Genomic DNA, 16,675 nt, shown 5'->3' on the forward strand with positions numbered 1-16,675 from the left:
CTATTTGTGGCCAAAACAGTGATCTGGGGCAGAGATCCCCTTCCCATCCCATAGGCTTGGATAATGGCCTTGCTTAGGGATGCAGGATCTGGTATAGCCATCAAATCTTGGAAGGGAATTCTGAGGTGTTATGTTTTCAAGGGGCCCAGTTCCCCTTGGAATTTACTTTGTAATAACTGAGATTAGGGTGTTGTAGACTAGGACACGCTTATAGGAAAAATGGTTAAGCTTTCCCAGAAGTATAGAGTACCTAGGCTAAATATTTGAGAAACAAATGGCCTTTAGTAAGGAAGATCAGAGTTAGGCTTCAGGGTATAAACTGTAGGAGCAGGAAGAACTCCCACCTCTACCCCTATGTAGCCCTGCACAACTGGTTAGGTCAGGGGTCGGAAACCTTTCAGAAGTGGTGTGCCAAGTTCACTGTAATTTAGGGTTTCGCATGCCAGTAATACATTTTAACATTTGTAGATGGTCTCTCTGTCTATATTATATAAACTATTGTTGTATTTAAAATAAGTTTTTTACAATATTTAAGGAGCTTCATTTAAAGTAAAATGCAGATCTCATCAATTTAGTGTGATCCTTGCCTGGGATCCTTTTCTGGGGTTCCAGCCACCCGCCCCGCTCAGCCTGCTGCCAGTCTGGGGTCCGGCTACTGGCCCTGCTGAGCCCCATGCCAGTCTGGGGTTTCATTCACTCAGCCAGCAGTGGGCTGAGCAGGGCTGGCAGAGGGCCGAGTGGCTCAGTCCGCTGCCAGTCTGGGGTTCCAGCTGCCAGCCCTGCTCAGCCTCCTGACGGCCTGGGTGAGTTGGATCCCAGACTGGCAGCGGGCTGAGCAGGGCTGGTGGCTGGAACCCCAGACAAGGATCCCAGTCCCTGCTCAGCCCGCTGCTGGTCTGCGCTGAGCGTGCTGAGCGGGGCCGGTGGCCAGGACCCCAGACTGGCAGTGGGCTGAGCTGCTCAGTCCATGGCGGGTCTTGGGTTTTGTCCACCAGCTGCTGCCAGCCCCCCTTAACCCCAGATGCACCAGCCCCAGAACAGCTCCAAAACCAATTATGACAGATATTTGACTCAGAGGGATGCATTTCTGTGTTATACAAGGTGAAGAGAGTATGCTGCATTGTCCCATTGCCAGTTACTGCATGCCCCCCATGCTCCTCTGGCTGGTACATTGTAGGGAGAGCGGAGCCATGGCCAGCACTCTCCTATCCCATCTTACGTGCTCACAGTGATAAATTAGCAGCCTCATCAAACCAACAATTCTCCCTCCACCTCCCCCCCCACCCCCCAATGCCTGGACTCCTCATCCTGAAAAGCCTGCACAGGGGACTGTCAGAGGGACCTCTTACCTGCACGGCTGTGTAAGGCTGAATCCTAGTTGATCCTCTGGCCAGGCTGCTGATATATCTGTTATCTCAGCTGGAAAGGGATCCTTCCCTCCTGCATTCTCCACCAGAGCTACTTGGGGCTGGTCTACACTACGGGGGAAAAATCAATCTTAGATACCCAACTTCAGCTATGTGAATAACGTAGCTGAAGTCGAAGTATCTAAGATCGAATTACTCACCGTCCTCACGGTGCGAGATCGATGTCCGCGGCTCCCCCTGTCGATTCCGCAAGTCCTTTTGGGTTGGTGGAGTTACGGAATCGATATAAGCGCGTTCGGGGATCGGTAATCACGTCTAGATGAGACACGATATATTGATCCCCGAGCAATCGATTGCTAGCCGCCGATATGGCGGGTAGTGAAGATGTATCCTTGGAGTGCACATGGTATATTCCACATCCCCTTTCTCCACCTGCTAGTTTTTACAGGAGGACGCTAGGGGGAGAGGCAAGGCTAAATTGCTGTTTCACTGAGTGGCAATCCTGTTGCTCAAATCTTCCCATCAGTGCTTGCTTGCCCAACCTCAGCTTGTAGTTTGAACACTGGAATCTTGTTCTACCTGTCCCTCAAACTAACCAGGGAAGACTTAGGCCCTCCCTAGTTGGTGTGGGACCTTCTCAGGCCTGGTCCAAACTACAGCGTTAAATCCATTTAAACAGCGTTAAATCCATTTAACGCTGTACCCGTCCACACTACAAGGCACTTTAAATCGATTTTAAGGGCTCTTAAAATCGATTTCTGTATTCCTCCCCAACAAGAGGAGTAACCCTAAAATCGATATTACTATATCGATTCAGGGTTAGTGTGGACGGAAATTGAAGTTATTGGTCTCATTCTTTCACTGAGATACCTAGAGTGCACCGCTCCGGAAATCGATGGTAGCCTAGGACCATGGACGCACACCACCGAATTAATGTGCCCTAGTGTGGACGCGTAAAATCGATTTTATAAAACCAGTTTTATAAAACCGGTTTTAATTTCGATTTTATGCTGTAGTGTAGATGTGGCCTCAGTTTAAGAACCAAAGAGCATTGCAGCCTACAACTCATTTATGCTCATTCCACAATCGACTCCTCCCACCCTGCCTACCCCTCCCCGCCCACAAGAGTCCCTATGACACCTAACTATTGCTGCAAAAAGCTGCCAGGTAGAGAAGCCCCTTAGGAGAACTGAATTTCGGGGGAGTGATCAATCTGGTGGATTGAGAGAGGGTTCTGAGGGGAAGGGAAAGAGTATGGAATTGAGCATTTTGGTGTGTGCGTGGAGGGGAGAGGAATGCAATGTGTAGGCATGGTAGAATTTGATTTTAATTTTCATAATTTCACAGATGTTTAAAAGCATATTGTAGATTTTTATGTATTTCCATTTTCATAATTGCAGAAAATTATGGGCGAAGTTCAGACAATTAGATCACATATGTTGAGATTCAAACAGTTAAAGCATTAAACACAAATTAACACATGTCAGATATACAAAGTAAATATCTTTAAATCAAACAAGCTCTCAAGCAGTATTTTTCCTTGGACATCTGTAAGTTTCTATTACCATGGAAATATTTTTTGTCCGTATACAGTGAAATAATTTACCAATTAAAAATCTAATTTTTCCAAGCCTACAGATGTGTACCCCTGACTGAAGCAAAACATTTAAAATATTGGCACATCACTAAAAGTTTCTGTATTAGATGAACTAATGGTTTGAGCCTTTGGCATATCTTAAGTCAGGGAAGGCCAAACTGTGGCTTGTGAGCCAAGTGTCTTTTACCATTAAAGTGCAGCTGGCAGAGTCCCCTTGCCCCCCCATTCTCCACCTACCAGACTTGGCGGGGAGAGGAAAGAACCACTTGGGACCTCTGCCTAGCAGCGAGGTGATGAGGTAGTGGCTTCTGCCCAGCAGGGAGGGGGTCCTGGGTCTTCAGCAGGAGTGGGGCTGAAACCCCGAGTTCCAGCCCCCGGCAGGTGTGTCTCAGCTCTGGAACTTCGGAAGGTTGTGGTATGTGACTCAGAGGGCCAGTACATTTTTGGCCACACCTGTCTTAAGTTCTTATTTTCAATGCCTTAGTGAGATTGTAGTAAACAGACTATAGCTCTGTTCATTAAGACTGTTTGAGGTTTAAACTTGCCGTAGAGGTCCTCCAGAAGGATGTTAACATTATACATGTGATATTCTTGTCTGCTGACATAGTTTACACCAGGAATGGGGTCAACTTAAAAAGTAAATTATATTGATGGTTTCAAAGGGTGAAATGTTGCCTTGTTGCTGTGATCTGGGAATAAAGGCAGGGTTTGATATGGGTTTCTACGGGATTGAGTAGTCATATGCAGAAAGCAAGGTTTACAAATAGTTTGACTTAGTTCGTTTAATGTCAGTCCTATTAAAATCTCCATGTGGGCTCTGCACGTATGACATATTACAGCATTCTTCTACAAATAAAATATCAGTGTTATCCCTGAAACGTTTGTAGGTCCTCCTCCACCTCTTTTCATTGCCTCCCACTATGTCCTGCAGAATCCTGAGCTTCTGAAAGAAAATCCGTAGGCCAAGGGCTTTTATCCTTGTACTGTAAGATGAATTTCAAAATAAGCTTCAGTCGTCCTGCTGTGAAATCCCAGGGCACTTGAGCTTTTCATTATTGAAGTTCCTCGAGCTTTTGTGGGTTTTGGCTCTTCCTTTAATACTCCTTACACCCATCCCTCCACTCTAGAAATCTTCACTAGTCCAAAGACAGAACAAGCAGAATGACCTACTTAAGTCTCTTGCATCTCTGCTTATTATGAACTTTGTTTAGTAGGTGCATTCCCTTATGATTGTATCTGCTTTTCCCTGACATGCTTCACGGAAGCCCTACCAGAAATATTGTTTTTTGTGAGGTTGTGGTATGAACATCCATCCTAATCTTATGTCCTTCAATGTAATTTATTAAATCTCTGTGCAAAGACAGCCATATTGACTGGGTCTGAGGGTCAATTGTCATAACATTTCTTGCTGCAGCTCGTGATCTGACCCTCTTGGTTTTCATTTTATGTCCCTAAATGCCTTGAATAGCTGAGTCTGAATTTTATTTCTTCTAGGTATTATCAACCCAAAGAACCCCAAGGAAGCACCAAAGTCCTTCAGCTTTGACTACTCCTACTGGTCTCACACCTCGGTAAGTTTCTGAATGTACTGTAGCAGAACCTACTGTTTACCAGTCAGACTGGCCTGGATTGTCTCCTGACCCCCCACTTCAACCCGCTGCTCCTACTGTGACTTTATTTTACTTTTGAGTGATACAAGTTCAGAGCTCTGTCTCTGTTCTACTTTTTTCCATCCTGGGAATGTGAAAGAAGAAGATCTGGGGGTCTAAACATGGTCTGGGTGTGTGTTTTGAAAGAGGGGAAAGAAATAGAAAAATGTGTGTTCCAGCAGCTGCAGAGTAGAATGGAAAAAAGTTAGTTTTGTGGTTCAAATTCCAATTTCTGTTGGAAAAAGCGAAGACATGTATCTATATATGTCTGCGGCACAGTTTAAAAAGTGATCTGGATTCCACTGGCTTACTAGGAAAAGGCAGAGTAGTGATCCACTTTTCCTATAACTGTAAAAGCAATATACTTTTGTCCTCTAAGCATTCTGCCCCACCTCTCCAGAGAGCAAGATCTGAAGTCTTGCTGACTTCCAGTGATTGTTCTATAGCAGAGCTCTACAGTTCTGCATTAGGTCACCTCCCCTGTTTTCTTGAAAGGTGGAAAAGAGATCATCCTATTTATTCTTATCAGCTGAGCATTAGTATTTTGTCTGGCTGATAGGAAGAGAATTTGACATTTTCTGCACTGGTTGACACCCTCAGATAATGTGTTCTTGACCAGAGCTCAAACTTTATATACACACACAACTTTTAATGAAATCTCTTCTTCAGTAAAGCAGTTGTGAAGAAACCAGACCATTATATTACGTAGATCAAGCAGAGATGCGAAAACACCATGAGCACTATATAGACTAAACGCATATAGATGAAAACATGGCTTTTGTATCCACAGCTTTTGCTATCATTTTAGGTCATGCACATCTTCAAGAACTTGCTATTAATGTTACAGTCTAATGTTAAAATCAACCAGCACTCCTATTACATCATGACCATTCTTCCAAAAACAGTGTCCATGTCTACTGCTATGATGGAAGAGAGAATATTTGAGTAGTCATTAAAAGGATATTCCTACAGAAGGTGTTCTGGTTTTACATCCTCAATGTTATCTCTTCTAATTGATGCAGCAGAAAACCACCTCACTTGTAATGTATAATATATTGCATTAAAAAAAACTGTTGCCAAATAATTAAACAAGGGCTTCTCCAGCTAGCCAAAGGAGAATGGGAGCGTGTCAACAAAAGGAGATGTTAATATACTCAGTAAATTCTGTTAGTAGTCTTTTTGTGCCCTAGACCTTGCCTTGAGCAATGTATTGGGTAGAGTCAAGTAATTGGATGCTGGTGTCTGATCCCAAAATGCAATGATTTCTCATTGAAAGTGACAACTTCACCAGCTACAAAATGGAGGATTCAGTTCTTTTGTTCACAAAAAGTCTTAGAAAAGCCTCTGAGGCTGCACTCAGATCTGGGTAATATAGCAGTTTGACCCCATTTAAATCGCGCTTTTTGTAGTACATGCAGCAAGCAAAAATTCTACCTTGATCCTTCTGATCAGACAGTTTTGATAGTGCTTCTTCTCCAGGGCTTTTTGTTAGCTTTCCATTGTAGGAGTATTGTAGGCTTTGTCAAAGTCAAATCTCCTACCCTTGGATTCAGGACTTTTGGCGTAGTACTTTCCATAGAAGAAAATAGGCCTGAGAGGAGGAACACCTAGAACTCCTTTGTTTTGGCATCTTGATTTGATGGTCTGTAACCAAACTCTGCTAGTTTTGTGATTAGCCCCTCTTTGTTCAGCATTATGGTTTTCAGAGAATTTAATCATACTGTCCAAGTGCTGTACTTTTCCACAGTGTGTTTCTATGTTGGTTTCCAGCTTAGTCACTTTATTCATAATCCCCTGAATGTTGTTTTCCATAGAGGAGTTGGCAGAACAAAACTTCGAAATTAATCTGCTCCACTACTTCTTGGACTGGAAAATCCTCTATCAGCTGGTGCTGTGAAAGAGGCCTTAGACTGAAAGAAGTGTTGATGATTTTTAGTGGTCATGACTGGGATTTCTATATTCGGCATAAGGATTTTGAGGCTATATTTGCTTTCTGTAAAATAAATGAAAATCCAACTTCTCACATTGATTTAACAGGAACAAGATGAAGATTGTTCATATTTCTACTTGATGCTCAAGTAGAGCTCTTGATATTTTCCTTCCCAAGTACATTAATGCCACACAGTTTATATTTTAGAAATTCAGAGACCTTTTAAAATCCTGTAAAAAATTTTTTTAATTTGTGCATACACAAACAGTGATTCTTGTCTTAGTAGGGCTTCATTGTTTTACATCATGCTGAATTTTAGATAAGCACAATACAAATGCCTAGACCGACAAAATAAACCTCAGGTAGTTAAGTGTTATCAATACTAACCTGTCATTGCCAAAATGAAATTGTTTTGATACATTGTTCTGACTCGTGCTTTGTTCACCTACTTGGTAAGTTGGAAGAGTGTATCAATTCACAGTGGGTTTGTAGTCATAATACAAATTTGTGACATTTTTCTGTAATTATAAATCTAGATTGGGATGTAGAAAATGGAATCTGAAAGATACAAAATGGGTTAATTCATTTTCATGGCTTGTCGAGACTGGTAACTGGAACTCAAATACAACTTTCACTCAAAAAAAAAAAATGCATCCGTCTCTCTCCCCACCCAGGTTCCTGTCCAGCTGTAACCCACCTGAGATTTCTGCCCCATCCCTTTGTTCACTTTGATCCTCTTTTTTTCACTCTGTGCTTGTTCTCCCTTACTCAAAATACTGTCTGGGATTTTGCACGGAACTTCTTCAGCAGTATCAGCAATGGTAATAGATTGCTTCCCCACCAGCAGAGTGACATTGCCTAAAAAGTTGTTTTCATTCTGCTTCAGCTGGTACTATCTTGGGAAAACCTGTGTGTAAGAGAAGCACCAGCATTACCTTCCACTGTGGGTTGACCCACAAGGTTTCTTTAAGTGTGAAATAACTCTTAATACCTTTCTGAATTTAGACCTTTGGGGTGGGAGTAGAAGGCAGTATTTATTCTCTTTTAATCTTTGCAGCCTGAAGATCCCTGCTTTGCATCTCAGAACCGTGTGTACAATGATATTGGGAAGGAGATGCTGTTGCATGCCTTTGAGGGCTACAATGTGTGTATCTTCGCCTATGGGCAGACTGGAGCTGGGAAATCCTACACCATGATGGGCAAACAGGAGGAAAGCCAGGCAGGCATCATCCCACAGGTAACAAAGCCCAGGCTGGGTATTTACTTCACAAAACATATATTTAAATGTTTGCTACTATATCATTTGTTACCTTGCAGTAATGGTTCACAAAGAACTAAATCTTACTTTTCAGGAAGGAAAGCATAGACCTTTGATCTGGTGCAGTCAGTTTTGACATAGGCTACCACTGCTGTCTAACATGACTATAAAATCATGTTTTCTGTCCATACCTGCAAAAAAAAAAAAAGATACAGCACAGCTTGTTTGCAAATGTGCTTCTCAACTTTTTAAACTTAGCTGTTTTTGTAGAATAAATGGGGCTTATATCTTGACTGTAGATTGTTCAGAGGAGATGTCATGTTTAACCTCTACCTCAGGCAATTAAAAATGTAAGAACGAGTGACTCAGATTTAGAAGTAGAGAAATGATGCCAAAGAGAACAGTTCTACAGAATTTAAAACCAAGAACTAAATACTGAATGCTGTATCTGTGCTTTTGTAATTCTTCCCAAAACAAACAAACAGAAAACAAAAATAACTCAGTAAGGTAAGATAGATGCGTGATTCCACTGAGTTTCCTGGCTTTTGCTCTGATTGTTGACAGGACAGTACAAGAATACTTATTCAGTAAGAATTAAAGAGGTGGGTCATTGATGAAACTCTTTAGAGAGAGGGGGAAGTCTGGAGAATCAATCTTTGTCTTTCTACCCTGGGAAAAGAATGTCTCAGTGTCTTGCACAATCATGCTGCCCCCTCACCCCCGGCAGTCCCAATTCTTCTAATGCATTTCCAGCTATAACACATGCTGCTCCACTATTGGTAGCTTCCTTTGTTATCTTAATTTTAAGTAAACAAAATATAAGCCTCAAACAAAGCAGAATCTCTCCTGTAGAGTCTGTCTGGGTAGCTTTAGCAGCCTTCATATAAACAAGTTACTAGCTGATTTTAAGCGTCTGCTAGTTACCTCAAATCTGATTCCTGGAACTTTGTCAAACCAATGGACTTTGGTTATTTTTAGAAGAATAATCCTCAGATATATTTTTTTATGGCCAGATGGGAGAGGATTTAATATTTATAAATTCTAGAGAATGAGGAGATTAAAATGTTTCTTATTTCAATTGTTTCTATAATTTTTGTATTGTGGTGCTGTAGGTGTGTTGATCCCAGGATATTAGAGAGACAAGGTGGGTGAGGTAATACTATTGGACCAACTTCTGTTGATGGAAAAAGATGAATGAGGGTATGGCTACATTTGGAATTTCAAAGCGCTGCCGCAGCAGTGCTTTGAAGTGTGAGTGTAGTCAGAGCGGCAGCGCTGGGAGAGCTCTCCCAGTGCTGCATGTAAACCACATCCCTTACGGGTGTAGCGTGCAGCGCTGGGAGCCGTGCTCCCAGCGCTGCTGCCCTGATTACACTGACGCTTTACAGCGCTGTATCTTGCAGCGCTCAGGGGGGTGTTTTTTCACACCCCAGTTGCAGCGCTGTAAAGTGTGAGTGTAGCCAAGCCCTGAGAGCTTTTTCGTGGGTCTGGGAAAGGTTCTCAGTGTCAGTGCGAAGTGGAACAGTTAGAGTTAACACGTTGCAAAAGACCCATTCAAGTTGAAGTGGGCAGTTAACACCTCTGCAGTTGTAGAAGAGAACCTGCTTCAGTGGGAGAGGCAGAATGACCCCTAATTGTCATCTACCATTCCATAATGGAACCCTTACTTAAGCCTTGGCTACACTGGTGCTTTACAGCACTGCAACTTTCTTGCTCAGGGGTTTGAAAAAACACCCCCCTGAGCGCAGGAAGTTACAGCGCTGTAAAGCATCAATGTAAACAGTGCCCCAGGGCTGGGAGCTAATCCCCTCAGGGAGGTGGAGTACCTGCAGCGATGGGAGAGCTCTCTCCTGGCATGGGAGCAGCGACCACACTTGTACTTCAAAGCGCTGCCACGGGAGCGCTCCCGTGGCAGCCCTTTGGAGTTTCGAGTGTAGCCAAGCCCTTTGTTCTGACACAAGCACCTTTCCCAGACCCAAAGAAAAACTCGATGTAAGCTCGAAAGTTCGTTTTTCGCCAACTGAAGTTGGTCCAAATGACCAATAAAAGATGACCTCACCCACCTTGTCTTTCTAATTATGTTGAGTAATTCTGATTTTGTATTGCGGATTAATGTTAAACTAAGGCAAAGCTGATGAGAGAGAAATCAAAGGATTGAATACTAGTGATTGGGCATGAGGTTTAACTGCATTTTTATCAGGACACTGTGTGGTGGTGGTTTGATGTAATTAAAGTGGCTTTTGGAGATAGGAAGGGTAGAAGAACAGATTGAGTAACAGTAATTATTTGTTATTGCTCACTCATGACTGCTGTCTGATTCAGGCTTACTCTCTCTCTAGCTGTGTGAAGAACTGTTTGAGCAAATCAATGACAACAGTAATGAGGAGATGTCCTATTCTGTGGAGGTGAGTACACTGGTGGACTGAGGCATGTTCCTGTTAGTAGGTATGAAGCTGCTTATCGGCAGAAGCTGCTACATCGTTGGTATTGTTTTCTGCTTCATATATTCATGAACATTTGACTCCCCTTTCTCACCTGACACAAATGTATGAACAAAGCCTTTCTAAGGTAAACTAGTCTGTACGAATATGAATTCTGGGCCTGAAAAGCCTTAAAATGAACTTGCGAACATTTTGCCACTATTGGTTGGGAAACCTATTCAGTGTGTTCTCTCAGTTGCCTTTAGTCATTACTTCAGTTATTATTAAATGTAGGCCTAGTTTAGAATATCTGATGTTGCAATCTTATGCAGGAATTTTCTGTTAGTCTGCTACTGGGGGATGCCATTCTCTTCCATAAGTGGAATGAGAACACAGTTCATCCAAGATATGTACTGGAAAAAAACAGGGCTCAGTCTAAACCTTCTCTTCCTGTCCAACTGACCAAACTAGTCCTCTTTGCTAAGTCCTAGAACAAAGGATATTTCCAGGCTACTAGCCAAGTGAATGTGCAGGAAGATCTGTATGTTTGTAGTTGGCAAAGGATTAAAATGTGGACTGTAAAAATAGCACTTTGGTTGGCAGATCTGCTCTGTGTGCTTAGCTATAATTGCTCATGTTCCAGGCAAATAAGTCTATCCCTGTTAGTCTCCAAGTCAGCACAATTAAGAGATAATCAGCTGGATTCTCTCCTGGGTCACACAAGTTTTGTAACCAAGTTCTGACTTCAGAATCTTTTCATACAGGTGGTGATGGGTAAATCAGAGTGCAGCTTGAGTTTCAGCTGCAAGAGTGAGATTGCAGGGCGTTTTAGTAAATTGATCTTTTTAAATGTGCAAACTAAACAAATTTAACAATTAGACAATATTTGTGAAACTCAAATCAATTTTTAGTTTTTCAGAACAGACCCCATTTTAACTGACTCTTTTGAACTGAATTTTACTTATTAAAATTTAGAACCTGTTTGCACAAGGAGTTTGGTTGAAAGTATTATAACTTAAAGATGATTGTCTTTATCTGACTTGATCCAAAATGTTTAGAATGCTCTCTTTTCAGAAGCAAGGAGGGTGAGAGTAGTATTTTTTTTTTTTTTGGACCAACTTCTTTTGTTAAGAGACAAGCTTTTGAGCTCATACAGTGCTCTTCTTCAGGTCTTGTCTTCTCATATAGCGTCCTGAAATTAGTAACTTTCTCAACCTTTCTTTCTCATTTGGAGTCAGAGTATGCAATTGGGAAAAATGTAAAAGTCTAAAAGGAAAAATATTTGCACTGATTTTAATGGACCAGTTCACATAAAACAGAATAATGTGCTGCAAGCTCTGAAATAAAGAAATCAAATCCAGCTTAATTTGTTCTTGTATCCATTGCTTTTAAGTAAGCAGATGACTCCAGCTTGTAGCGAATTCTAGAGCTGTGAAAAAGCTACTGATTTACAGTCAGGAGAGTTGGTCAGCTTAATAGTTTTTAAAGCATTGGGTCACTTTGGAACTTGAGCTTAATCAGAGGGTGGGAATGTCACTGGAACAGGATGCTTAGTACTTGTGAAAGGAAAGAGCAACATACTTGCAAACGGCTTCCACTATTTGTTGCAAGAATGGATGAGTCCAGAGAGAACTGTGTAAGGGAGCCAGAAAAATGATCTTCATTGTGATGGAAGGCTCTGAGAGTGGACATGAGACAAACTGGGTGGAGGAAAGGCTAGAACTGGGTTGCAGAAATTATGTAAACGTTAAAATAAACATTTGCTTGTGCAACAGTGTCCCACTTGATATTTTAAGTTCCTTTGTCTCTGGATTTTGGTCTTGGTTTAGATATTTGGGGTTCCTTTTCATATTTCTAAAACTGCTGCTTCCATCTGAAATCTTCCCACAGAATGAAAGGGAATAATTTACTGTTTCATTTAATATTTTTGGATGCTGAAGTCACTAAGTACCTGTTAACATGGGATAAGCGTGGTGCCCTGAGAAACATGCCAAATTAAAAATTACGGTCTTAAGAGAATTTTAGCTTTGTAATTGTGCTGGAGTTAGTGTGCAAGTCTGACAGGTAACTATAGTTGGCATTGTCAGTGCATTGGAGGCTTGGGATTTTTATCTGGCCTGCAGTGTGTGCTGCTTTAAATACTAGAGAGCCAAAAGTGGCACGATTGAACATTAAGCCCCATATTCTGCTGTATGTCAAAGATATATTTTACTCACTCTTCATTTCATCATGGAACCCACATAAGTAGTGGATTTCACTTAGGTGGCACAATTTCTGGAAAGTAAGATCCGCAGTACAGATATTAGTTTGGACCAACCAGGAAAAAGTTGAGGAGAGAAACTGCTATGGATAGAGAGTGTGAAGCTTACATTTTAGACCTAATGTGGGATTACTCTCGCCTTCGCCTCATCAGTGTGTCAAGCTGCTACATATCTTAATTGTGGATGCACCTTTTAACTGAAGGACTCCTTCCTAATGGTGGTGCTCTAAAATGCTGCAGAGCTTCACTCAGTAGAAAATGAGGCCTTCAAGACTTGTAAATTATCCATGCAAATCTATTCACAGGTCAGTTACATGGAGATTTATTGTGAGAGAGTCAGAGACTTACTGAATCCGAAGAACAAGGGGAACTTGCGGGTGCGAGAGCACCCTCTGCTTGGACCCTATGTGGAGGACCTGTCCAAGTTAGCAGTCACCTCTTATACAGACATTGCAGACCTCATGGATGCTGGGAACAAAGCCAGGTTGGTTATGATGTGGATGTGCTCTCAGTACCATTGGGGGTGGTGGTGAGGTGGTAGTGTTTTTGCTCCACATCTGGGACCATGATGTATCGTGCCAATTTTGAAATCCCCTTTGTGCAGCTCTTGTCATATGTGGAGCTAGAACTTGCTTTAAAAATTGCTAAAGGAATTAATCCTGGTGTGAAAATACACTTTGGTGCATTAATGCAATTTAGAGGCAAACACTAATTTGTATTATGAAATGGTTTTGCAAGTCATTTTATTGATGCCTTATGTTTGCAGTAGCTTTTGGTAAAGTACGTTAGTAGTTGCAGTTGCTTTTGCTAACATGCCTTTAATTTTAGCTTTCTCTGTATACAAAAATACAGTGATAAATCTGTTAAAATAAAATCTACTTCTTGCCGCCCAAAAGGTGAGGAACAGTAAAGTTGACCTGTCAGACTTACTCTCTGGTTGATTAATCCATATAGCAGGTTGTGGAGAAAGAAAAGATGATGTAACGAGGCTGGTACAGAGGGGAGAGTGGGGTTAGCATTAGGGAAGCAAAGGCAATTGTGTAGATTGACAGTACTCCATATAAACTGTTCAGATAACTGTAGTTGCAGCATGGAGCCTACTGATCATTTAAAAAAATGAATGTTATTAACTTATTATTTTTTAGGACTGTGGCAGCTACAAACATGAATGAAACCAGTAGCCGCTCTCACGCTGTGTTTACGATTGTCTTTACTCAGAAGAGACATGACACAGAAACCGATCTTTGCACCGAGAAGGTAGATGAGTGAGGAAAATTGACTATTACCTTACTACTGCTTTCAGTTAACTCATTTTACTAGGGGTCGAATTAGGAATTCTCTCATTGTAATGTAGTTCTCAGTGGGGGAGAATTTACTTATATTCCATATCAATCCTGTCAGAGCACTTTTATTACCTTTTTTTTTTTTTTTTTTTTTTTTGGCGGGGTGCGGGCTGGGCTCCATTCGTAAACTGTGTTTGAAGTAGTGGCTGAGATGAGGTGGTGGGGTGGGGAGGGGACAGGAAAGTAAACCCAGAAAGATGGATCTGGAATGAGCTGGGAAGTAAAATTTTCCCCTGCTTTTACACAGAAGCTTCAGTGTTTCTGCTTAGCAGGGCCTAACTAATTGCTGCCTCATTAACTATCCTCTGCAGCCTCTCTCAGGCATAGGCCTGCTTTAGTGATACTCAGGCAAAACAAAACAAGAGAAATTTGCATGTTAAAAGGAAGTACATTTTATGATTGGAGATGTTTAGCCTTGCAGTTGGTTTGGGTAGTGGAAGAGCAAAGAGGCTCTGTATGCAAAAGTGACTATATTAAAAAACGTGTATATTTTGGGTCAGATCTGTTACTTGTGCTGACAAAACTCCTCAAGTTTTTCCCTCCTGAATTGTTTTGGCTCTTGAGGGTTATGGGATAGTGACCTGCATTCTATTCTGCTGTTGTCCCAGTTCTTATTTTTCATATACAAATATGAATAAAACGTAGCATGCCTTTTTTTTTCTTTATACATCCTAGGTTATTTGCAGAACTAGCTATTAAATTATCTTTTGACTCAGTTTGCTCTGGAAGTCCGTACATACTTATGAAACAAAATAATTTCTTTTAGCTATTTTTCAGAGTGTAGCTGCACTTTAAAACAGAATATATTTATCTTAATGCAGAAACAACTTTGGTTGCCAGTGAAAACAGTACAGCTGTACAATCTGTAGCAGGCGATAGTGATTTTGGATGGTAGAATACTTCATGCATCGTGGGGTATCACTTATTTTTCTCTAATTCCACCAGAACAAGTTCTGACTATTGCTATGTTCCCTCTTTAGGTCAGCAAGATTAGCCTTGTGGATCTAGCTGGGAGTGAGAGAGCAGACTCAACTGGTGCCAAAGGGACTCGATTAAAGGTAATGGGATTGCGTTGGGCCACTGCTGTATGAGGGAGGAAGGAGAAAATGGTGCATTAGTCTGATGTCTGAGGATACTCCACTATTTGGTGGAGGAGGGATACTCTTGTGCTTATTAAGTAATGAATGGAGGAGAAAATAACTAAAATAAAAATAAAAAAATTCTGTCCTGTCAAAGATCCAGAACTTCAGCCCCATTGATCTATGATGCTGTGAAATAATAACAACTTGATTTAAAAAAAATAAAATAAAAAATCTTTCTATGGCTGGTGTAATGGGTGTGTTACAGTAGTCCTTTGTTCTTGAACACATTAGCTATTGTGCAAAAATGAGACCTGTTCGGTATGCTGTCTAGAACCAAAGAGGCCCCCTATTTTCAGAGACTGATTGTTTATGTGATTGCGATACTTAAAAGAAAAACATAACAGACTGCATGAAAATGCTTGTGGGTTCTGTTTTAATTCTGATATTTTAAAATATCTACCTTTGCCTTCACTAATGTGCGAATTTTTTTTTTTAAATATATGGTGGGTGTAAGGGTTATTTCTTCGTGAAGTAGCTTTTTTAGACTGGTATCCCATGTTTTGGTCAAGCTTTAGATGATAAAATTAGTGGAGGTACGTGTGTGATGAACGAATGTTAAGACCCAGATAATCGTGGCAGTGTGATCACAGTAAAACTAACTTTATTGTGAATCTAAAACATCTACTTTCACAATGACACTTGCCATGATCTCCAGCTCCTTTTAGTCTGGACCAGAGTTCCTGTTTGAGTAGTGTGAATCAGCACATCAAATGATTTTCTTTCCAGGAAGGAGCGAATATCAACAAGTCTCTCACAACACTAGGCAAAGTAATTTCAGCCTTGGCAGAAGTGGTAAGTACAGTATTGCATTTATCTAGAGGAAGTTGTCATCTTTACAAACCTTCCACTGCTTGGTAATATTCTGGAACAGCCGGAGTCCATATAGTCCAGCAACGCCCTTCCATCTACTTTGCTTGCCTCTGTACTTGGCCTAGCTGAGCCTTTTTTATTTGATTTATTGATTGATAGATACATGCAAGGTTGTTAATACCTATTAATCTCATAGGTTCTGGTGCAGGACGGGTCACAGTAAGACAGGAACATTGATTTACTTAGCTAAGAAGAAGGCTTGAAGTACAAATGTTTGTAGGCTTTTGCATAAAATTTGTAAGAAGTAAAGCAAATAGAGTACATGTTTACAGATTGAATATTGTGATTTTTTTTTTAAAGCAGACATATTTTGATTAAAAGAAGAGCTTTACACATCCTGTTGGTAGTTTCCTTAATTTGAATGATAAGGGGTTGTATGCGATCATTTGGTCTTTGGGTTATTCTACTGTAAAACTGAAATTTTACCCTGATGTCTAAACTGCAGGAAAATATCCTATAATCTAAACAGGTCATCATAGAGTAGCATGAAAATGCTTTCTTTTTACTTCTTCCATTGCAGTTGCAATGGAAGAGCATGTTGGAAAAGCTGCTGCTGCTGTGCATTTAGTTACAGAACATTTAACCTTTGGGACAGTCTGACTGGACTTAAGTGCTTTCTAATTAATTTAAGTGCTTTCTGGGAGATTCAATTCTCATTCATGTGGTTCCTCAGAAAAGCAATATTCGATGCATATCCTTCAGCGTAACAATTTAAATGGTCTAGTCTGTCTTATCAGATGCTCATCTTGTGTTCTTTCTTCCTCTTCCTTTAATGCTTTCAACTTTAGGATAACTGCACCAATAAGGTATGATGGGGCTGAGTAACCATGAATGTTAAG

General features: G+C 41.1%; 1 protein-coding gene across 5 annotated transcripts in view; it reads left to right on the forward strand.

Moving 5' to 3' along the window:
- The window catches only part of KIF1B (kinesin family member 1B), a 138,073-nt gene that overhangs the window by 30,947 nt on the left and 90,451 nt on the right, over window positions 1–16,675 (forward strand). For all 5 annotated transcript variants that reach the window (XM_050931862.1, XM_050931863.1, XM_050931864.1 and 2 more), the window contains exons 3-9: window positions 4,459–4,535; window positions 7,601–7,780; window positions 10,141–10,206; window positions 12,787–12,965; window positions 13,627–13,738; window positions 14,805–14,882; window positions 15,693–15,758. In XM_050931862.1, the coding sequence (XP_050787819.1) occupies window positions 4,459–4,535; window positions 7,601–7,780; window positions 10,141–10,206; window positions 12,787–12,965; window positions 13,627–13,738; window positions 14,805–14,882; window positions 15,693–15,758 (758 nt within the window). The remainder of the gene's footprint in view (window positions 1–4,458; window positions 4,536–7,600; window positions 7,781–10,140; window positions 10,207–12,786; window positions 12,966–13,626; window positions 13,739–14,804; window positions 14,883–15,692; window positions 15,759–16,675) is intronic.

Source organism: Gopherus flavomarginatus, chromosome 21 (assembly GCF_025201925.1).
Source record: "Gopherus flavomarginatus isolate rGopFla2 chromosome 21, rGopFla2.mat.asm, whole genome shotgun sequence".
Lineage (NCBI taxonomy): Eukaryota > Metazoa > Chordata > Testudines > Testudinidae > Gopherus > Gopherus flavomarginatus.